The sequence below is a fragment of the Pleurodeles waltl genome, chromosome 1_1 (genome assembly GCF_031143425.1).
Source record: "Pleurodeles waltl isolate 20211129_DDA chromosome 1_1, aPleWal1.hap1.20221129, whole genome shotgun sequence".
Classification (NCBI taxonomy): Eukaryota; Metazoa; Chordata; class Amphibia; order Caudata; family Salamandridae; genus Pleurodeles; species Pleurodeles waltl.
Window position 1 is genome coordinate 818,321,713 of NC_090436.1, and position 24,143 is coordinate 818,345,855.

Here is a 24,143-nt window from a genome sequence, read left to right on the forward strand (position 1 = left end):
TCCTGCTCCAGGAGACGCGCTTAAGGGGCAACCTATCCAAAGCTCTTGATCACTTTGGTTACAAATTGGGGGCGCATTATGGGTATTCCACAGACGCATGCGGCGCTGCGATCCTTCTAAGGAAAACGGTGCCGCTAACTCTCCAGCACACTTGGTATGAGTCACAGGGTCACTATGTGGCCCTTGCAGGCAAGTGGGAGGGAACTTGTTTAAATATATGCTCAGTCTATATTTCTCCTAGATCACACAGTGCCATACTGCCTGCACTCAGTGCTCTTACAGATGCCACAGGGCCTTTTAATACTGGGAGGAGATATGAATGCGGTAATGGACCCACAACTGGATGGGTCGGACCGGAGCAGCACAAGAGATTGTCAAGGTGGGCTACAGGCATTCACAACAGCAATGGGGCTGACAGATATATGGAGGAAACACAACACAGGTGTCCAACAGTTTACCTATTTCTGACCCGCCTTTCCTGCCTAGACTACATCTTTACGCAGCATGCATACGCAGCTAACTTTCAGGTGGCAACGTACCTAGCCAGAGGCATATCAGATCATTCCTCAGTTGATGTACAATTGCGGGGACCGTACAGGGACCTAACCTTGGCCCCTAGGACTGACCCGTGGTAATGTTGTGATGAGAACTAAAAGGGAAGCTCCGAAAAGATGCTGAGCTCTACTTTCTAGAGAATCAGGCGTCAGTGCCCTCTGCCACCACGCTCTGGGAAGCATTCACGACTGTAATAAGAGGACAAGCACTGGCACGTATAGGAGGTCAGAAAAAAGAAGGCAAACTCAAGTGTGAGGCAATAGAGAACGAAGTCCTGGAGGCCAAAATGCCAACAGGGAAATGTCTGGATCTTAGCCATCGATTACACCTGAGACAACTGGACCTCAGAATTATAGCTGAAAACCAGGCACAGAGCTACGCCTTGGCTGATCAGCAGTGTTTGTACAATGTAGGTGACAAAGCTGCCAAATTACTAGCATGGCGGGCAAAGAGGGATGGAGAGTGTTCATGGGTCCCAGCCATCCTGAATCACTCTGGTGAGCCGCAGACCAAGAGTGCGCATATCGCTGAAGCCTTTGCAGCATACTACGAACGTCTCACATGTCAACTGCTGTGGCATCGGACGTGGACTGCGCAGATCGCTTAAGGGATCTCACCCCCCCCCCCAACGTTAACGGGAGAAGAAAGGGAGGAGCTAGAAGGAAATCTGTCCGTTGCAGAAGTTGGGAAGCCATTAGGAGCTTACAATCGGTTAAGGTGGTGGTTCCAAATGGGCTCCCTGTCAAACTGTATAAGGGGATGGTGAGTAAGGTAGCTAAACCCATGGTGGACATGTTCCAGGAGGCGATAATCGAGGGCTGCTTGCCAAAAGACCAAAGGTTGGCCACAGTTGTAGTTATACTTAATAAAGGCAAGCCACCAAAGGATTGCTGATCCTATCGGCCCCTGTCCCTGCTAAACATAAAAGCCAAAATATTGGCTACGATACTAGCCAGTAGACTACACAGAGTTATCAGCTCCATAATCCACCCTGTTCAGTCTGGCTTCATCCCCGAAGGAGCACGTGTCTAAATCTGAGGCGCCTGTAGGGAACGCTCTAAGCAACTGTCTCCCCCCAGGTGCAGCAGGCGACACTGCTATCATTAAAGTGCATTCAATAGCATAGAATGGCCTTACATGTTCACAACACTTAACAGATTTGGCTTTGGTCCCAGATTTTGTCAATGGGTCAGACTCCTATATTGTCAGCCTCTGAAGGTTAATGGGACGACCTCGCGGGCCATCCCTCTGTTCAGGGGGACCAAACAGGAGTGCCCCTCTCGCCTATGAATTTTGCTCTGGCACTCAAGCCATTGGGTGGATGGATCCGTCAAGATCCTCTGGTGTGGGGCCTACAATCAGAGGGAGAGTGGGAGGATCGGAATTCACTATACGTAGACAACATACTGCTATAGGTAACTCAGCACCCCGCTCCCTGCCCAGAATGGTTATTTTTCATATCTTCAGTGAACACTCTGGCTACAAAATAAACTGGACAAAAGTCGGTAGTGTTTCCCTTGGCGGGAGGGGCGCTTCGACTTCCACCGGACTGGGGGGCAGCGATAGACAGGGGGATTATATATTGGGGAATGTTTATTACTCAGGACCCGCAGGAGTTCATCAGTAAAAACATACTGCCGCAGCTGGATCGCCTGCGGATGGATGTGGAGCCCTGACAGACCCTTCCTCATTCCTCAGTGGGCAGGGCTGCACTGTTTAAAATGATGACCCTCCCACGGTTTCTATACTTTCTGCAAAACACGCCTTTAAGTTCCACTAGATTTATTCAGGAAGATTGATGCAGAGGTGAGGCTGCTGTTCTGGAATGGTGGGTAGCCACGCATCGCACTAGTGAAGTTACAAAGAAGGGTGTACAATGGGGGCCTTGGTATACCGAACATCAGACTGTACTACTGGGCAACACAACTCCTGTTCATAAATGAATGGGCATTCTCAGACCGGCAGGAACCGGTGTACCATATAGACAGAGAGGTCACGGAGCATAGAGGACACAGGTTGATCCTATATAGTAATTCAGGCATGGAGGGAGGCAACAGCATACCTGGGATGGAAAGGCAAACTGACTTCCATGACACCGCTATGGGACAGTGACTTGCTTCGGAGGTGGGGAACCTAACGGATTTCTGAGGTGGGAACTTATAGGAACTGAGCAGCTGGGCGACATATGGCAGGGTCAGGAGTTAGTTACATTTGAGGCCTCCAACGAGAGTTTGACTTGGCACCAACTGAACACTACAGATACCTGCAACTTAGACACGCCCTTCACAAGTGTGTCACCAGAGGAACACAACTACCAGACACTGCACCCCTGGAAGATCAACTGTTAACGGAACCCATAGGGAGGAAAGAGATCTCCATGATAGTAAACAACTAGCTAGTAAACAACTCCCCTGAGCCTCCTGGTCCTTGGACCTGGGAGACCTTGATGCCGATGACTGGGCAGAAGCATTACAAAGCCCACGAGAGATAGGAAACAGGGTCTTGTTCCGCGTGGTGCAGCTAAGGATTCTACATAAATCCTGGCACTCAAGGTCCTTTTTTACACAGAATAGGAAGGGCTGACTCTTTGCATTGCCTCAGGGGTTGTGGACAGGAGGGCACTTTCTTGCACATCCTATGGGACTGCCCACATATTTAGGACTAAAGGAGGAAGGTCACGGGGACCATGTCTCATATGCTTGCAGTAGAGATGCCCATGAACGCGAAATGTTTCGCCACTCGAGCTGCCAACGCCAGCCAACATTTCTGACTCTTGGTCAAATCGATGTCCCCTGTAATTATTAATAGAAGCCAAAATATCGCTAGGGCACAGGAAAAAGCAACCTCCCTCCCCATTTGCTGAATGGGAAGCAGACTTAGGCTGGTGTCAAAGAGCAGAGAAGGTGGTATATTTAAGCAGGTGGATGTCAAAGTAAGTGGGAGAAAACATGGGGAGCATGGAATGCCTATAGATGAATCTGATGGGGCAATGACTGAGCGCGGGATGGAATGCCTCTCAAAATACGTGTCTTGGATACACAATACTGCTTGATCCAACCACTCTGGCCGTAAAAGCGCCACCTCCCGTGTGGATCCTTTTGTGCTGTAGCTTGCCCATGCACTCTGTACGATCTAATGACAAATTGTTATATCAAGTTACATCATCATTGGTCCATGCTGTATGATGAGTATGTTTAATAAAAATAGTTTTAAAAAAAAGATGTGGGGGGGGAACAGTGGCTGAGGAAAGATGATGGAATATAGTGCGGAATTATGACAAATAGAAGATATCTAAATGTGATCATAATTGTCTAAAAACCTACACCACCCGCTGGACGAGCACTCGCTCTGAATACAGAGGCAGCAGTTATTGAAAGAGGGACACTTGGGCTTATTTCAATCACATAAGTTGATGTGCCGACACTAGGAGAATTACTGTTCATATACTGTCACTGTTGTCACTGCAGACTCATGAATACGTATACCGAAAGTATCTTGTTAAAAAAGCTATAAAACCAATAAAGAATTAAAAATAATATATAATTCTTTAATTTCTCCTCAGCGAGTCAATGAATCCTAATACAAATCTATTAATAACTGTATTTTATGATATCATTTCTTTAAGTAAATGACACATCCATGTATTTAAACTTGTATGTGTATTATAAATGACTATTTAGTGGAAACATGAAATACCTCGGTGTCACTAGCTTGCAGTCACTATAACCGGACTATTATTACTTATCAATACTTACCACTACATCACACGAGTCACTGCATCACAGGTACAGGTTTTAATGTTATATAGGTGTTTGTATTAAGTAACAATTGTTTATCTACTTATTAACAGGGGTTAGAGGGGACACGTCTGCTTCTCTTTTCATATATATTTTATCAGACTGTTCATTTATTTTTTTGTTTTTTAGGGGAGTGGGAGTTAAAGCCCCCAAATATATATACATTTATTACTTATTCATTTTAATGAAATGCCTTACTCTTTTCCACCATACGTAATTTATTTTAACTATATAGTTTTATGAAGCCTTGCCTAAAAATGTTCATTTCCTTTTAACGGCTGCATTATTTGACAAATCCGCATGAAAGATGGCAGACATTTACATGTTTAGTCCTGTGTAGGTATGGCAAGTTTTGTGCAGATCCATTTTGGGGGTGGGGGCAAAGTTCAAAGTGGATGCAAAACAGATTTTGTGTGATAATACATTTGGGGTTCTTTAATGAATCTGCTTGAAATCTAGCAGGCTGTGAGTATGATCAGATTAGAGTAGGCAACTCGTGTTTCATGCAGATCCAACAAAAGGGGACAAAGTTAATTTCAAACATAGATTCACAGAGTGGTTGCATTGGCCCACTGACAATACTTGGCAGACACTTACCATGTTTTGCTTACTCTTTATATTTTGAATTCCACTTGAATCCGTGAAGAGGGGAACACATACTGGGATGGTAAAACACAGCCTTTCCCATTTTAACTTCACTTGCAAACTTTGCTCTATATTACAGAAAAACACCAGAACGGAATTACACCAAACTTGGCATGAAACTAGAACATTACTCAGGAAAGTGCCTTTGCGTTGTTTGGTGTAAATGTGTTCTGTAAGTTTACAGAGATTAACATTACAAAAATGTGTTTGTGGGCTTGAAAGGGTTAAAGTTAGAAATATCTGTGGCCATCCCATATGACGTGGGCACTGCAACTGTTGATTAAAATAGGTATCTGCCACAGTTTTCGGCTGAGTAGTGTCTTACTTAGTGGACGAGGTGAAGCTGCACTACTTTCCTATCTTAGACAATGGGGGGGCCCGCGGAGAGAGAGACTCGTTCTAGTCTCTCCGCTGGCCTTTTCGGGAGGACAGGAAGTGGCACGGGCGCGCCTGTTTGGTTCAAGGTAAGTGGGGGTGGGTTCTAGGGAGGGGGTTTATTAGAGGGTTGAAGGGTGGGGTCGGCCTCTTTTCCGGGCCGACCTAGATAGGAGTGGTGTTGCTTGAGGAGAGAGGCAAGTGGTGGTAGTTAGTTAGGAACAGGCCTGGGGAGGGCTGGTGGGGCGCGTGGCTGCTTGCGCTTGGGCGGGTTGGGGTGGGAGGTTTCCTGTGCGTAGGAGGGCGGGTGGGTGCGGCCGGGCGTTCAAGTACCGGTAGCACCGCCACGCTCCGGGGGAGCGGCCCCATCGGCAATTATCAGGCGCGCAGAGGCTTTTCCAGCCCCGGCGTCTTTAGGCACACAACAGGAAGGCAGTAATTAGGCGTGCGGTGGCCGGGCAGCCCCGGCGCAAGAAAAACAATTTTTTCAGCTGCAAGCGGAGGCGCGAGGCAGAGAGGCATACGAGCATTTAAGCAGACAGGGAAAGGGGGGGGCGCTCCGCGTTCTAGGCGAAGCAGGCCGGGTGGATTTGCTCAGGCCTGGGGTCCTGGAGCAGGCCTGGGTTGGCATGACACTGCCAACGCGGGCTGCGTCTAGTGGAGTGTCGGCTCACCCTAAGGGCAGGATCCAGGGCGGGTAGTCACATAGCACCATAGGCCTGGGGCGGGGCCCATACACGAGGGATAAGGCCACAATTTGTTTTGGGGCGTAGATAGTGCAGTGCCATGGCAACCGGCCATGACGCAGAGGCGGTCAGGGCTGCGCTCCGCGTTCTAGGCGAAGCAGGCCGGGCGGATTTGCTCAGGCCTGGGGTCCTGGAGCTGGCCTGGGTTGGCATGACACGGCCAACGCGGGCTGCGTCTAGTGGAGTGGCGGTGGCAATCGCCGCATGCGAGTTACAGGATTCAGAGGGTGACAGGGACGAAGTCCCAGTGAGACAGGTTCCAGAGGTACCTTTGGGGACACCTAACCCGCTCAGCCCCTTAATTTTCAGCGGGGAAACCCAGGACACACAGGACCCAGGCCCAGGGACCACAGGAGCAGGCCATGCAGGCACAACAGGGGGCAGGTCCCCCAGCGGGGAGGGGGACCCCAAGGCAGGGCAGGCCCCCGGGTTGCAAGGGGACGTGATTGAACAACCCATGCCGGGGCCCAGTGGTATCCAGGCCCCTTTAGACCTGTCTTGTCCCAGGGGCGGAGCCAACCAAACAATGGGGCACGGGGCCCCAGTCAGAAAGCGAGGGAAATACACAGGAAAATCCAGGGGAGGGTCAGTTAGACACAAGCCCCCCCCCCACGTCAGGCGAGAACAGCAAAGCACAAGACAAGTGAGGAGGCCGGGACAACGGGGACCCCGGGCCCCATCACACAGGGAACATGGGACCAGGTAGACGCATGGGATTTGGAAGCCAGAATCCGCGAGCTACGCAGGGCCGTGGCAGAAACCGAAGCTAGGTGGGCCCAGTTATGTAAAGAAAGAGAGGAAGCAGGTTTAGGCCGCAAAGACAACAAAAGGGGCAGGGAAGCCACAGACATGAGAGGGAACCAGCAGGATGGGCCGGGCGCAGGAAATTGGGTCTGGATACCGCAGACAGAAGCAGGTAGGGGTCAGGAGGCTCGTGCGGCCGAAGGGCGGGTCGGCTTAGGAAGTCCCAGTGGCGCATACGGCCACAGAGGAAAAGGCTATACGACGCCAGCAACAGAGGTTAGCAGGAGAAGGTGGGTGCCAACTGGGCGCAATACGGCCCAACCGCGTTGGTCCGAAGCAATAGGGGGGTCCTCGGCGGCCTTCTCTACTTCGTGGGAACGTGGGTATCTCAACGATGGTGTGCGCCATGTGGGGCAATAGTCAACAGAAACTCGGCAACAAAGCCACAGGGATACGTAGAAACAAGAGAGAATGGGTAGGTGAGGAAGAGTTGGAATTGGACTATGAGGAAGATGGGGATGATTGGGAAGATGGAGAGATACGAGATGAGGAGGTGAGCGGTGTCAAAAAGCGGGGGGACGTGGGCGCAAGTGCGGCGCAACCCCTGCCTCTGCATTTGTTTTTCAGGACACCGTCGTGGCCAAAGGGCCAACAGGTTTGCGGCAAGGAAAGCCACGTGGCAGAGCGATGAGGAGAACGCCGCATAATTTGGGAGAAACGGTCGAAGGTAAGGGGAGATGGTGGTCAGTCTGGGGTGACGGGGGGAGGTTACAAGGGCTGCATGCACTAGCAAATCCATAGGTGTAGGTGATGGGTCAGTTTTAGAGACGCCAAGTGTGGTTTCAGTACAGAAAGAGGTCGGGACCAAGGATAAGGAGGCAGTATCCACCACGGTCACAATGATAGGTAGTCAGACGCAGGGGAGGACACGAACACTGAGGACAAGGAAGGGGGAGTTCATAAGAAACGTCTTCCGTACATGGGTTTGGCCATGCCCCTGGGGTCCCATGTTGCAGAAAAGACTAAGGTGAGGATTTGGAAACATGAATACGTAGATGTTTTTAAGCTACTACACAGGGACATACAGGCCAAGGAGGGATCTAAGGAGGAGGAATGGGAGTTAGCGCGTAGGCCCAGTGTTCCGATTCCTATGGACAATTGGACTTCCGCATTCCTAATCTTCGCCAGTATATATTGCGAAAAATATCCAGACAGGGCCATTGCATTATTCAAATACATGGACATTATAAGGAAGGCACAGATGCACTTTGAGGGGTTTGCATGGTTGAGTTACAACGAGGAGTTTTGAGCCCGGGTGAGCGTAAACCCTGAAAAGCCGTGGGGGGACGTAGACCCGGAGTTATGGATGCAATGGATGGCATCGGCACAGGCATCGGCGTCCACTCATACGGCGAGCGGTCTGCCAGTAACATATAAGCCTTTTCAGGCACGCCCGCCTCGGGGGGGGCAGGCAATGTTACAAAAACTGCAGTGTCCAACACGGGGGCTTGTTGGAATTTCAACAAGGGTTTCTGCTCACGGGCACAGTGTAGGTTCAAACATGATTGCTCCAAGTGCGGGGGCCGTCATCCGGTCATCCAGTGCTTCTCCCTTACCAGCCCTGCAGAACAATGGAGGGCGGCGAGAGCAAGAGGCTCGCAAGGAGCTCCTGCTCCGAAAGGGTCCTACACCAGTTAGGTTGGAAGTGTTGCTGCCTTGGTTGCACAGGTATCCAGACGCAGGCAGGGCTCGACAACTGGAATGGGGCTTTCGCGAAGGTTTTAGGGTAGGCTATAAAGGTCCCCGGCAAAGGAGGTGGGTGGACAATTTGCGGTCGGCTAAGGAACAGCCCCAGGTAGTACGGGATAAACTGAAGAAGGAGGTAGCCCTCGGGAGAATAGCTGGGCCATTTTTTGATTGGCCAACTGATCAGTTGATGATATCCCCGTTAGGGGTGGTACCCAAAAAAGCGCTGGGCGAGTTTCGTTTGATACATCATCTGTCATGGCCGGAAGGTGCATCTGTAAATGATTTTATCGCGCAAGAGGACTCCAAGGTAATTTACGCCTCAGTGGATGATGGGGTGAAGTTAGTTTTGAGGTGCGGCATAAAATCGGAAATGGCTAAATGTGATATACAATCAGCTTTTCAGTTGTTACCTATTCATCCAGCAGATTTTGACTTTTTAGGCATGCAGTTGGACGGAGCTATATACGTAGACAGGGTTTTACCTATGGGTTGTGCGATATCATGCGCGTTGTTTGAATCCTTCAGCACTTTCTTGCAGTGGGTTTTTGTTAAGATGAGTGGCCAGAGGGCAGTGACGCACTACCTAGATGATTTTTTATTTGTAGGTGCAGCCGCATCCGGAGCATGTGGTCAGGCGCTGGCAGCCTTTCAGAGGCTAGCAGCACAGACAGGAGTGCCATTGGCCCCGGAAAAGACAGAGGGACCGCTATCAATTTTGACCTTTTTGGGCATCGAATTAGATGCGGAAATAATGGTGGCCAGGTTGCAGGGGCATCTGACTTTGGCATCTATTGGGATGGGAGGTGGTGTGCTGAAACGTGGCCCCGGCAATGGTTACAACAAGGGTTTTTCCCCACTATTGGTGGCACTGGCAGTCTGCGGACGGGAATTGGCCAATAGGACGGTGATTTTTCAGGTAGACAATATGACGGTTGTTGAATTGGTTAACAGACAAGGGGCTAGGGACCTCAGAGTTTTGCGTTTATTACGACAATTTATGCTGCAATGTTTATCTCTCAATGTTATTTTTAAAGCTGCACACATACCGGGGGTTTACAACGAGATTGCAGACTCCCTATCTCGTTCACAGTGGCGGCGTTTTCGCGAGCTGGCGCCAGGAGCGGAGCGGAACAAGACTTCGGTCCCACCAGACATTTGGGAGATGTCTTTAGCGGTATCTACGTGGCAAAGTTACAGGCTTGCATGGTTGGAGTTTCAATCTTTTGAGGTGTTTGTGGGCAATTTTTGGGCTCAAGGGTTACAGTCTTTGGAGGCACGGGCTTTACACTTTGTGCTGTATCTGATTAGGGAGGAGCTATCCCCGGCCACAATAGGAGGGAAGTTGGCTGGGGTCTCATTCTATGGGAAACATTTCTTTGGTACGGACCCTGCGTGTAATGATTTATTAGGTAAGATGTTGAAAGGTTGGGGTAGGGTCAGGGCTGGTGCGGCATGTATGGCAAGAGAACCCATTACTTTTGAGATACTGCGAGAGCTGCTGCACGTCTTGCCAGTCTGTTGTATGGATGAATATGAGGTAAGACTTTTTAGGCTGTGCATGGTTTGGATGTTTTTCTGCGCTTTTAGAGTATCCGAATTGTTGGGCGTAGGGAAAGAGTGTGGTGTGAAAGTAAAGGAGGTTTGCATGGATAGGGAAAAGTTGGGGATATGGCTCAGGTGGTCCAAGACGGACCAGTTAGGTAAAGGGAAATGGGTATGGCTGCAAAAAGGCGGGGATGATCGAGCGTGCCCGGTGAGAGAGTGGATGGGTTTCAAACAGAAGTTGAGAGGGGCCGGGGAGTTAGGGGTGTTCGTGCATATGTCAGGCAAGAATCTTACCAGCTATCAGTTGCTGCAAGTTTTGAGGATGGCGCTGGGACGGACGGGACGGCGTGCAGGTGATTTTGGAACGCATTCCTTCGGGTTTGGGGCAGCTACGGCGGCAGCTCATCTAGGGTGGGACTGGGCCAAGATCAAAGCTATAGGTAGATGGAAGTCTAGATGCTGTGAGCGTTATGTTAGGCCTTGATGAAATATAGTGTTTTTTCTTTACAGGATGCGTGGCCGGGACACAGAAGGATAAGATGGTAACATGGCTGGTCGGTCACTCATTCGTCCACTGGGCGGCGAAATTCGCAGAAAAACTAATTTACGGCAGATCAATGGGACTGCCTAGCAGACACCACGAAGTTCATTGGTGGGGAAAGAGCGGCATGAGGTGGGGGAGTTTACTTCCATTTATCACAGGGAACCTGCCGCAGTGGGGATGTCCGGACTTGTTACTGATCCATTTGGGGGGAAATGATTTGGTGAAGCAATCAGGGCTCACACTGATTCAGTTCATGCAAAAGGACTTGGAGCTATTGAAGCAAAAGTTATGCGGGACACGTCTAGTGTGGACGGAATTTGTACCCAGACGGGTATGGAGAGGGGCAATCAATCATGGAGCCATTGAGCGGGCTCGGAAAAAGCTGAACAGAGCAATGAGGGTATTTTGCTGTGCTCAAGGGATTAAGGTGCTGAGGCATAAGGACATTAAGGAACAAGAGGGGGCATTGTTCAGAGAGGATGGTGTGCATTTATCTCAATTAGGAAATGCGTACTATTTGACGGAGTTGAGGTTGATGTTGGAGAACTTGTGGGGAGAGAATCTGTGGATCAGGGAATAAAAAGAAGAGACAGTAGCGTAAACAAAGGGTTTACGGGTGGGGCAGCAAAACGCCACGTGTGTTTTGCTGGTTGGCAGGAAACGGGGGAGGGGAGAGAGCCAGATGCGGGCTTGTCCCCCCTTCCAAGGGGAAAAACCAAGTGAAGGATCAGAATGGGGGGGTGGGATGTTACAAACAAGGAGGGCATGAAGGGAATAGGGGAGTGCCTAGGGGAGGAGATTTGAGGAGAGCCATTGGAAGAGAGAGTGAAGGGCATAGGGAAGCGTTTTAAGTTAAGGTTGGGCAAAAGGGAGTTATACAGTTCAAAGTTATTGATGTTCATGTTAAATCCTGTCCTAAATAAATGACCTTTTACACCAGTTATGAGTGTCACTGTATGTGTATCCCGATGGGGGGGCCCGCGGAGAGAGAGACTCGTTCTAGTCTCTCCGCTGGCCTTTTCGGGAGGACAGGAAGTGGCGCGGGCACGCCTGATTGGTTCAAGGTAAGTGGTGGTGGGTTCTAGGGAGGGGGTTTATAAGGGGGTGGAAGGGTGGGGTCAGCCTCTTTTCCGGGCCGACCTAGATAGGAGTGGTGTCGCTTGACCACCCACCCGCCCAGCAGATAGGTAAGGATTTACGAAGGGTTCCAGTTAGAGGGAGCTCAGAAGTTGGGTTGGGGAGAATGGCTTTAAAGTCAGTTAGGGCAGGTGATGTTGTTCAAATTCTGGCAGGAAACGGGGGAGGGAGGAGAGCCAGATGCGGGCTTGTCCACCCTTCCAAGGAGAAAAACCAGGTGAAGGATCAGAAGGGGGGGGTGGGATGTTACAAACAAGGAGGGCATGAAAGGAATAGGGGAGTGCCTAGGGGAGGAGATTTGAGGAGAGCCATTGGAAGAGAGAGTGAAGGGCATAGGGAAGCGTTTTAAGTTAAGGTTGGGCAAAAGGGAGTTATACAGTTCAGAGTTATTGATGTTTATGTTAAATCCTGTCCTAAATAAATGACCTTTTACACCAGTTATGAGTGTCACTGTATGTGTATCCCGATCATAAATTATTGCTTCTCCCACGACTTTTAAAGGCATGTGCTGCGTTTGGCTAGAAATGTACCAGATTTTGCTGACACATCTAATGTAAATAACATAACAAAACACAATCACACACAAAACAACTTAAGAACAATGGTAAAACATACCAGGGCACAACACAGCAAAACAATAAAAATGGAACGAAACACAATAACCACAGTAAAACAAGACAAAATCACATTGCCAATGCAAAAATGCAGCAGAAAAACGAAGCAGCAGAAAACGCAACAGAACACATCACTAGCTCAATAAAATGCACACAATAAATATACACAAACCTTTCTGCCAAGTATTACCAGCTCCAGAAAACTGATTTCACAATATGCTGGCAAATGGTGAGTTCCCCAAGCACTACCTTAAGTTACCACTAAAGACAAGAAACAGTGTTTGTGTTCAAGGCCCTGTGCTGTTAGTCCGGACGGTTCTCGGACCCATATTTCCAGATTGTCAACAAACTTAAATTTAAAGAGTAAAAGCCCAACATTGGACAATGGAGCATTTTACTCCTGTCATCCATTTTGGATCCGTGTTAACAAGGTAGGACTGTGAACAGCTTGTACCTGCAAAGTTACTACCTTGTTAGAATGCAATAAAGAGATTAACGCAATAATTTTTAAAGGGCACTGCAACCAACAAATCCACAGTATAAGTATACTTATGTATACACATAGTCGAACGCTCAACCTAAAAAGGTAGGTTTGTGAATCACAAAAGAATATCCGTAAAACCATATATTTTTAAAAGTACATGGCCAGATCAAAGGTACACAGCCTTTGGCCCTAATAGGGCCTAGCCAACCCCTGCCGCACATGGTCCATTTAGCTGTGATTCCCATCCCTAACCGAACTTGTTAAAACCTGAAATCCCTTAACTGGGCTTAACTTGCACACAGCGTGTAAAATACGATCCCCATATTTCCATTAGGCAGTACAGTAATATATGCAGGTAATTGCAGCAACTCTCTAGTCCCAAAATAGTCTCTATGAAAGCCGTTTTTATACAAGTGAAAAAGAAACTAGCAGAAGCCACATTAATGTAGCATAACAACATATTTCCACATGCCATGCACAACCTTATTTTCTCACTTTCTGCTTCAACCACAAAGCTTCCAGTTCTGCAGAGCACACCCAAGTGCGTAATTCCTATATCGCCAAAGGGTTTTAGCATAAATGAGGAAAAGGGGTCATTAATAAGCAAAGTCAGAAATTGTCAAAATCGACCCTGGCAGGATGTAACTATATGAAGAACAGCATAACCATTATAGATCCTCTATCTTGTCAACCCATCAACCCTGTGCACTCACTGCTTTAAAACCTTTGGAATACTCATGCTAGATAAGCGCACCGCCATCCTACACAAGGTTGTACTTTTCACCTGTGAGTGCACTCCTCCAGCATATCCCCAAAACAAATCTACCTGATGCTGTAGTGGATACTGTACTTGATGTGCCTGAAGTCTGTGAGGAACTGCTATTCTCCAGTAAGAGACAGGAGCTGCTGCCACTGCTTTCTCTCTTGACAAGCATTTCTGCTGTGCCGGGGAGAGGGATGGGGTGGCTTATCCCCATCTCTTCTTCTTGGGCTTGTTGCCTTCTCAATGCAACCTAAACAAAGAGAGAAGAAATTAAAAGTTGTACCTTCCTCTGTTCTTTAGTAGTGAAGAAATAATGCTACATAGAGACAGGAGTACAAAACACATGAATAGCTTTGTGTGTGAACTGCAAATACCATTTACCCTCCTCCCTAGAAAAAGACAATTTAGCACTGTTCATTGTTTTGATAGCTGGGTAGACTGGAGTAAGATATGGGCAACTTATGCTGCAACAAAGAATACATTTCAGGCTAAGGGAGAGCCATGGTGGTTAAATCAAGAGGCTGATAAAGGCTTAAGAGTCTGGAGGGTCACCCCCTAAACATGAGTGACAGCTGCAGCGTCTAGTTTAGGGATATGTCAAACTCAACCCAAGCAAGACAGCCTATTCTCCTACAACAAGGCAGCACTGCTTCTAATGTAACTACCCAAACTACCCAGCCTCCTTTCCAAGCAACCTACTCTAGGAAAGAAATATTGACATCTACATCAACTCTGAGCTGCTACTCAAACTAGCAGTCAACTCTTGTCAGAAATTGGGTTGCTGACTGAGTGGGGGTGAATCCCCACTGAAGCAGAAACTACAATCCTTGCCAGGATGAAGACACAAGCAATCCCAAATTAAACTATGCTCAGGCCCCTGGAAGATTGGAACAGAGAAGTCAGGCTTAGCTTAGAGGCAATGTGTAAAGTATTTGTGCAACACTTCAAACAGTACCACAATGAGAACACACCACAAAAGGATCCCATACTGGATTTTGAAAAATAGATTATGCTTTAATACATACAAGAAGACCAAAATGATAAAATTCCAATCACATTATGCAGGTTCAAAGATTTCAGTAACTATAATGCCAAAAAACACAAAGCACTGACTGTGGATATCTGGTTCTACCAGACCGGGACAAAGTCACAAGTTCAGGCTGACCGCGGTGGAGCGCAGGTCAGCTACAGGGACCTGTGGGGCCAGCTGAACAAGAGTATCTTAAATCTTGGTTTGCAGAGTGTTGCAATTGCGTTGAAGATTCGTTGCGTGGCAGAGAAGATGCGTCTGTTCTGAGAAACTGCAGAGCAATGATGTGAGGTCATGCATCACTGTCGAGGATCCTGTCAACGAGGGCTTGCAATGCGAAGTCCGGTATCGGATGTGTTGCACATATGAGGCGATGCGTCAGTTCCAAGGAGCTGTGGAGCTGTGATGCGACAACCTGCATCATCGTAGAGGTTGCTGTCGAATTAAGATTTGCGATGCAGAGGCCTGCGTTTGGAAAGCTTCACACACACGGCAGTTCCAATGTGGGCTGCAAGGTCAAGTCAAAGTCCTTTGCATTGGGAGAACTCTAGAAGCACAGGCGACGAGTAGGTTCTGGTCAGGTTTGCACCGCACAGCATAGGAGATGTATTGGTTCTGCTGGGTCCACAGATGGGCTGTCAGAGTATCTTCAGGCCTGCTTCCAAGGGTCCAGGACTGGACCCTTGGCAGGGTAGGACTCACAGATGGCAGAGTCCAGGTGCTGGGTTCAAGGTTGTTGGAGCCTTCTGTCCCTAAGGCTCTGGTCAGGAGGCCAGCCCACTAGACTTTCGAATCACTTTGGGGTTCTGGGTTCAACAGATGCAGGTCCAGTCTCACCCATGCAAGTGAGCAGCAGGTCAGTACAGCAGTGCAGCAGTTCCTTCAGAGCAGCAGTCAAGGAAAGTGGCAGTCCTTTCAGCAGAACTGCAGTCCTTCTTCCTGGTAGAGTATCCAAAGGTCCAGAAGTATGCTGAAGAGGTAGTGTCCGAGGTCCAATATTTATACCTGGTGCCCTTCCTCTGGCATGTGGGACAAACATCTGGAATTTCTCTTTGAAGTTCACAGGCTTCCTGCCTTGCCTGCCCTTGCTCCAGACTAACTACAGGGGATATGAAGCCCTTTTTGTGGAGGCAGGACACAGCCTGTTCAAGTGTAGGTAGGGCTGTGCCCAGCTCTGCCCTCCCATTCTGTCAGTTTGGTCCATCCAGGCACACCTAAGCTCTCTACTGTGTGTGGCTGTCTAGGAGGAAAATACAAAGTCCAATTGTCAGCTACACCCAGTCATGTGACCCAGAGGCAGAGTACATGCACTAAATTGCTAAAGTGGGAATATGCTGACTTTCTAAAAGTGGCATTTTCACAATTGTAATGTAAAAGCATCATCACAATAAAGGATTTTTCATTACACTTCCAAAGACACTAAACATGGATTGGTAGCCTGCTCCCATTTGAAAATTACAACTTATTAAATGTAATATGGTAACTCCAATGTTAGTGTACTGGAGAGGTAGGCCCTGCAGTAGTGAAAAACACATTTCATGTTGTTTCATTACCAGGACAAGTAAGACTTAAAGGTACATGTCCAACATTTTAAATGCACTGCACACTGACCTCTTGGCTGTCTATGGCCTACCCTAAGGGTGACATACATGTATTAAAAAGGAAAGTTTATGCTGGACAAAAGGTTTATTTTGCCAGGTCCACATAGCAGTTTAAAACTGCACACACAGGCTACAATGCCAGGCCTGAGACCTGTTTAAAGGGCTACTTAAGTGGGTGGCACGATAAGTGCTGCAGGCCTGTGTGTAGCATTTAATTTACAGGCCCTGCGCACATGTAGTACTACTTTACTATGGACATAAATAAATTAAATGTGCCAATTGGGTGTAAGCCAACTCTACCATGTTTTAAGGAGTGAGCACATACATTTTAGCACTGGTTACCAGTGGTAAAGTGTGCGTAGTCCTAATGTCAGCAAAAACGAGATCAACAAAAATAAGAGAAGGAAGGCAAAAAGTCTGGTGCAAAGACCACCATAAGGCTGACAGGTCTAACATCTCTGTATTCCGTAAGTCACTTCCCTGCCTCATGAATTCCCCAAAATACTCCCCTCAGTAATATTTGTTGTCCTGCAACTATACCACAGCAGTGCAAAATTCCTATTCCAACAGATCCAGAACCCATTGGCCAAGCCCGTACTCCAATGTTTAGCAACAACCTACCTAATGTTGAGCCATGGGGACACTGTCTTAGTTCTGGGCCACTTCAATGCTCACATTCCTCCTCAGTAACATCTTTAAAGGCTAGAAGGTATTACTAAAGTTATTCGCCTTCATCACGCTTTTGTGACAGTTCTCATTCTGCATTTCCTCTGCATCAACTGCTTAAGGTTCAAGATTTCCCTTACCCTCCTGTCCCACGAGGGATGAGGTTGTGAGTTGTTGCTTTTTTGAGTTCAAGAGCCCAACATGCTCTCTTTTCCAGAATATTACCAATCATTTGTTTCTGGCCTGGTTGTACCTTAGAGAAAAGCACCAAGTCATCAAAATGCTGTTTTCCCTCAGCCAATTCACCAACACATTACCTGTTCTTAAATAACCCGGTTACGTCACTGGAAGTCAGCTCATAAGCCGTCTCCCTCAAAAACAATAGACCACATTAGAGCAAGTTCATTCTTCTGTGACAGGCATTGTACATGCACAGCTATGTGCGCCATCAGTCCCTTAACCCCCTTCTTTACAAACAGTGAGAGTGCCACTCAGTGTTGGAATAAATAATCATTTCAGTGTCCACACTCCTCCAAACGCTCTTGAATCAGAGACATCTATTAGCAAAGATGGGCATGTATAGGCTAAACTAGAGGCGAGCAAGCCACTGAAAGTTCTTTTACTCTCAAACCTTCATTTGACTTTTTGGCTTTCTCCACCAACAGGTAGACAATAAAATGCAAGAAAGTGCTGCACTGCTCTCTTTTACATTATTGATTATCCTCTGTGTGGAGGTGGGGAGGTGTTTAAGCTGATCGTGATGACACCTTAGAATGCTATGAAGGTGCTAAAAGAGGGACTTTATTATGCTAATGTTTTTTCAGAGTGGTCTTCATGATCACCCCATCTGGACCCACAGCTACATAACCAACAAGCTTACATTAATCTTCTTTGCTAAATAAATGCCTACAGATGTGATATCTGTACGCTACCAGTGTTTTTTTGAAGACAGAGAAACTTAAAATTAGGAACGACAAGCTCCAATGAGGAGCACATGAAAAAGCATATGTGCTGGAGGTTAATAAGTGAACAAAAAACATGGAGACTAAAAGTGAGGAAGGCTGAGCTATGAGCGCAGCAGGCTGACCTGGCAGTAAAGGTGGTAGGCTAAGGGGGGAGTCCATTAAAAAGAATGAGAATGGTTGAGTGTTAGAAATGGGGTTTTTGGTTGGCAGTCAGGTTGCCCTCTGTCCAAGCAAGAACCCTCACTCTAGTCAGGGTAAGTCACACACAATCCAAAATCAGCCTGTGCTCACCCTCCGGTAGCTTGGAACGAGCAGTCAGGCTTAACTTAGAAGGCAATGTGTAAAGCATTTGTGCAATAAATCATACAACACCATGGCATAACACCACAAAAATACACCACACAGTGTTTAGAAAAATATATAATATTTATCTGGGTATCTTCAGGTCAAAACGATCAAAGTTGCAATACGAATTTGTAAAGATATCACTGAAATGTGATAGAGAGTGTCTTAAGTCTTTAGAAAGTAAACAAAGTCTCTTTCAAACACAAAGTACCTGGTTTCTGGTGGAAAATCTCCTCAGAGGGCCACAGGAGAAGAGGTGCGTGGAAAACTGGTGTGTGCGTCGATTTCTCCTCAGCACACACGGACTTGCGACGTTATTTTCCACTCGGGGAGTCGGGCGTCGTCTTCCGGCGCGCGGACAGTCTCTTACTGTGGTTTGCGGGGAGTACCAGATGTCCCGGGTCTGTGCGTGGATTTTCCTGCTTGTTTTCCGGCTGCGCGTCGTTCTGCGGGGCTGCGCGTCGAAGTTTCGATCTCACGGCAGGCGTCGCGTCGATTTCACCGGCAGAGTCGGGCGGCGTTGTCCTTGCGAGGCCGTGCATCAAAGTTTTGATCTCACGGCAGGCGTCGCGTCGATTTCTCCTGGAAAGTCGGGCGGCGTTGTCCTTGCGAGGCCGTGCGTCAAAGTTTTGATCTCACGGCAGGCGTCGCGTAGATTTCTCCCGGGAAGTCGGGCGGCGTTGTCCTTGCGAGGCCGTGCGTCAAAGTTTCGGTCGTCCCGAAGACGTCGCGTTGATCAGCGTCGGTGTGCGCCGTTTTTCTTGCCGCGGAACAAGCTGTGCGTCGAAAAGTTCGGCGCACGGAGCGTCCAAGAGGAAGAGAGAAGTCTTTTTGGTCCTGAGACTTCAGGGAACAGGAGGCAAGCTCTATCCAAGCCCTTGGAGAGCACTTTTACAGCCAGACAAGAGTTCAGCAAGGCAGCAGGCCAACAGCAAGGCAGCAGTCCTTTGTAGAAAAGCAGACAGGTGAGTCTTTTGAGCAGCCAGGCAGTTCTTCTTGGCAGGATGTAGTTTCTGGTTCAGGTTTCTTCTCCAGCAAGTGTCTGATGAGGTAGGGCAGAGGCCCTGTTTTATACTAAGTTGTGCCTTTGAAGTGGGGGTGACTTCAAAGAGTGTCTAAGAAATGCACCAAGCCCCCTTTCAGTTCAATCCTGTCTGCCAGAGTCCCAGTAGGGGGTGTGGCAGTCCTTTGTGTGAGGGCAGGCCCTCCACCCTCCCAGCCCAGGAAGACCCATTCAAAATGCAGATGTATGCAAGTGAGGCTGAGTACCCTGTGTTTGGGGTGTGTCTGAGTGAATGCACAAGGAGCTGTCAACTAAACCTAGCCAGACGTGGATTGAAGGGCACAACAAGATTTTAGTGCAAAGAAATGCTCACTTTCTAAAAGTGGCATTTCTAGAATAGTAATATTAAATCCGACTTCACCAGTCAGCAGGATTTTATATTACCATTCTGGCCATACTAAATATGACCTTCCTGCTCCTTTCAGATCAGCAGCTGCCACTTCAACAATGTATGAGAGCAGCCCCAATGTTAGCCTATGAAGGGAGCAGGCCTCACAGTAGTGTAAAAACGAATTTAGGAGTTTTACACTACCAGGACATATAACCACACAAGTACATGTCCTGCCTTTTACCCACACAGCACCCTGCTCTAGGGGTTACCTAGGGCACACATTAGGGGTGACTTATGTATAGAAAAAGGGGAGTTCTAGGCTGGGCAAGTACCTTTAAATGCCAAGTCGAAGTGGCAGTGAAACTGCACACACAGGCCTTGCAATGGCAGGCCTGAAACAAGGTTAAGGGGCTACTGAGGTGGGTGGCACAACCAGTGCTGCAGGCCCACTAGTAGCATTTAATCTACCTGCCCTAGGCACATGTAGTGCACTCTACCAGGGACTTACAAGTAAATTAAATAGTCAATCATGGATAAACCAATCAGTAGTACAATTTACACAGAGAGCATATGCACTTTAGCACTGGTTAGCAGTGGTAAAGTGCCCAGAGGTCAAAAGCCAACAACAACAGGTCAGAAAAAATAGGAGGAAGGAGGCAAAAAGTTTGGGGATGTCCCTGTCAAAACGCCAGGTCCAACATTGAGCACTTAAATAGGCAAGACAGCCTAAAAGCACAGCAGGGCAGCTTGAGAAAATATATGATTAGTAAATGAAGCAGGCCAAATAAGAGGGTGGACAAGGCAAGTCGATCTTGGGTAGTATAGACAGAGGTAATTTGTAAAGGATGCGCTGCAAATGAGTTAATTCGGCAAGTGAATGTTGCTGAAAATGTGTGACTTCTACAGCTTTCCTTGTTATCAGGTATTATTTTTAAGTTAAGCATAGCTCTATGTGGATATTTTGGTATCTATGTGGGCTTTTAACCACGCCCACCTCACGCCCATCACTTTCACTCATTCATGGGCTTGCCTTTCAAAAATCCTTTGTTATCATCAGCAAATGCTTTACGTTTGTCCAGTTGCGGGTCGCTGCGCTCTGAAGGGGCAGGTGCGGTGCTCAGGGGGGAATGGGGGAACATTTAATAATAAAAAATAAATAAATAAAAACTTACCTGCTCTGTTGCGGCACTGCTGCTCTTTCCCTCATCACTCCAGGAACAGGCTCCCAGCCTGCCCTGCAGCCAATACTGACACTGCTCAGAGCAGCGTTAGGATTGGCTGGGAGTGCGCAGCCAGGGCGCTCCCAGACAGACTGGGAGCCTGGGTCTGCTCTCTCCAGCCTGGCAACACAGTGCTGGGCTGGAGAGAGCCCTGTGCGCATATGTGTTTGGCCGGCCCGAGCCTGCCGGCCAAACATACATACACACTGAGGGTAGTGCATAGTGCCCACCCCTCATCCCCAATGCCCTGCCCCTTCAACAACGAAATTATAATAAACATGAGGGTGGGTGGGACGCTCTCCGCCCAAGCGGAGGAGCAGCCTCTGCGTTTGTCCCTCCTTGTGGCAGTTTTGTTACCGCTTTGGGGACCAACCGTGTTACATGGATAACTGCAAGTTTGTCAATATGTTTGACTGCGAGCAAACTTGTTTTTCCTTTCGTGTGTTTTCTTCGCACTCACGCTCATGGTGGCCGTGGCGCTTTGAATCAGCTCACCTATTTCAACTGTTTTATTTTTCATTTTCAATGCGTATGGCAAGAAAAGTCCAGTTAGGAATTTTAAATGTGAATAGCTCTAACTCGAGCAAAGGCGAGACCCATTGCCTTGCAAATGCTTGTTTCTTTCTACCAACTAGAGGGAGTGACAAGCACACAAAATAAAAACAAGCATTGGTAAAGCCAATAAGTTTCAACCTAAGGGATATCTATTGACTTTGACAATGTCAGATGGGTGGATAGTAAGAGACAGAAATCAGGGGCAAGACAAAGAGGGGATCAGAAAAGAAAGATGCATGGGAGCAAGAGGCAGAGTTTTGGGGACGAGGATAGAGGGGCCCACGAGGTAGAGGGTAAGAAATAGAGGAGTAGAGTAGGGAGCAAGAGACAGGTGTACGAAGCAAAAGACAGAAGGGTATGGAACAGGAGAGAGGGTAGATACCAAGAGTCAAGGTCGCAGGGAGCAAAAGAGAGCAGGATGTGGAGCAAGAGAGATATAAGTGTAGGGAGCAAGTGACCATGAGGCAGCAATGAGACACTGAGGCAAGGCCTGATGTCTGGAATAGAAGTAAGAGGTCTAGAGGAGACAGAGGAATAGGAAGGAAGACATGGGCAGGCAGCAAGAGAAAGGCACGTCTTTGTAGCAAGAATGTTTGACTACGGAACATTAGATATGTAGGGAAAGAGTACATCGGGGTGTGGCTCAAAGGACAGGTACATGGAGCACAAGACGGAGAAGATGACACATAGCATTAGAGAGAGAGTTATTGGGGGTAGAGAGGCGCACTGGCTGAGGCTTCTTCACCCAACCTAGCCAGAAGTGAGGGTGGGAAGGGGCAAGAGAAGGAGAAGGAAAAGAAAAAAAAGAAAAAGTACAGCATTATGAGCCAGAGACAGATACAGCTGACCTGTCAGAGAGCCAGCTGCTCCGAGGCAGCGGCACAGTACCAGGATGAAAAAGATAGACACAGGGACAATAAAACAGGAGATAGAGGGTAGACAAAAGAACAAAATGTATTCCACTCCCAAGCCTTATATAACTACCCTTCTCTTGTTAGAGCCCCCTCTCTTGCAACCGAATGCCTTGCCTGCAGACAGCTGTGCATATGGTCTTTAAAACCAGTGCACTGAAGAACCTGAGAAACAGAGGGACACAGCGAAGAGCGGCAGTGATAGGGGAATGACAGACGGGGAAGAGAGGCGACAGAAGAGGGGGAGAGGGAGAGAGAAATGAAGAAACGGAAGGGCTGGGGAGAAAACATTACTTAATCTCTCCGTACTTTAACAAAATCTAACCCTGTATAATGTAACTGGAGCCCACGTAGAGCGCTCCAAAGCCCTTCGACCGAGTTTGTGATATATAAAATGACAATAAAAATTAAAGAAAGAAAGAAAGAAAGAAAATAGAGTGACAGGGAAAACAGAAATAAGTGAAGGAAAGAGTGAGGGAATATGAAACAGGGCTAAACTTGACAGAGAAGGGGATAAGAACCACGAATGAGAGAGAACTGTTAGACACAGAAGCGGAGGGTAGAGGGACAGAAAGAAGCATAGTGGAGATAGCACTACGGGACAGGAGGGGGAAGCGGAGGAATTGTTTCGGGAGTGAGTGCAGTACCGGGAAAGCACCAAGCACACAGTAGGCAGAGGTACTCTTAGAAAGAGCATCCGACACATGCGGATGCTGCACACAGCTGTCCGTTTTCCAGGCAGGAGGCAGACTGAGGCGAGGAAGAGGCCCTGACATGGGAGCCATGTGGGAGCCAGCCAATGGTAAGTAATGTGACATGGAGCACTGTGGAAGCCAGCCAATAGTAAAGTAAGTAAAGGTGACATTGAGCCAGACAATGCTAAGTAAGGTAAGTAATGGGTGGTCTCTAAGCCCCTTTTAGGATTTTTTTCTCAATACAAGAGATTTCGCAAGAACAGCGCAAGAGATGTGCAGGTGAAACGTAAAAAGGAAAATAGGTCATTTTACATTGGCTTGATTTAATCACATTTAAGCATTATCTCAATGGTAAATAATACTGCATGTACCTCTTGGGCTCTGCACCAGACTCTTATTCAATGCCCAGTGACAACAGCATTTACATCTGCAGAGACGATGTTTTGGGTAAAATACCAACTGTCCTCGTAAAGAGACCCTAGAGGTCTACACTTCACTTTTATTTTTGTGACAACCTGTAACTCTGTGGAATTCTTGTAATTGCCTTAACTGAGGAGCTCAGTGCCTCAACTGTTCCTGACTTCACTTATGTTTGTACATTTTTCTGGAAAGACTTCTATCGACATTTTGATTTAATGGGTGATCCTATGTAGCTTTACTCATTCAAAGAAATACACCGAAAGAACACTCCTATGGGGCTAAACAGACAAAGATGGACATGCACATCCAGTGATTGAATTACACAGTGTGCTAATCAGGAAACCTGGCTTGATACCCAGCTACTCGCTTGACCAACTTGAGTGATCCCAAGCAATTACTTTACTTTACTACATTCCCTTCCCTTTGGTCATCTTATTTGAGAACACCTTGAAATAATTCAGTTTTTGATGTACGCTGTACATAAACCTCTCTTGTATATGGTTTAAGAAACAATTATATTGCTTCATCCACAATATTAATACGACAGGAATTATATGAGGAGGGACACAAGACAGTTGACTTGCCTTGGGTTGGTTGGGAAAAGGGAGGTTCAAGAATGTTGTTAAGGCTGTGTAGAAACTAT

General features: G+C 47.7%; 1 protein-coding gene across 1 annotated transcript in view; it reads right to left on the reverse strand.

The window, feature by feature from the left end:
* The window catches only part of DMRT1 (doublesex and mab-3 related transcription factor 1), a 615,050-nt gene that overhangs the window by 489,169 nt on the left and 101,738 nt on the right, over window positions 1–24,143 (reverse strand). Inside the window, exon 2 of the mRNA XM_069228556.1 lies at window positions 13,762–13,948. Coding sequence (XP_069084657.1) covers window positions 13,762–13,948 — 187 coding nt within the window. The remainder of the gene's footprint in view (window positions 1–13,761; window positions 13,949–24,143) is intronic.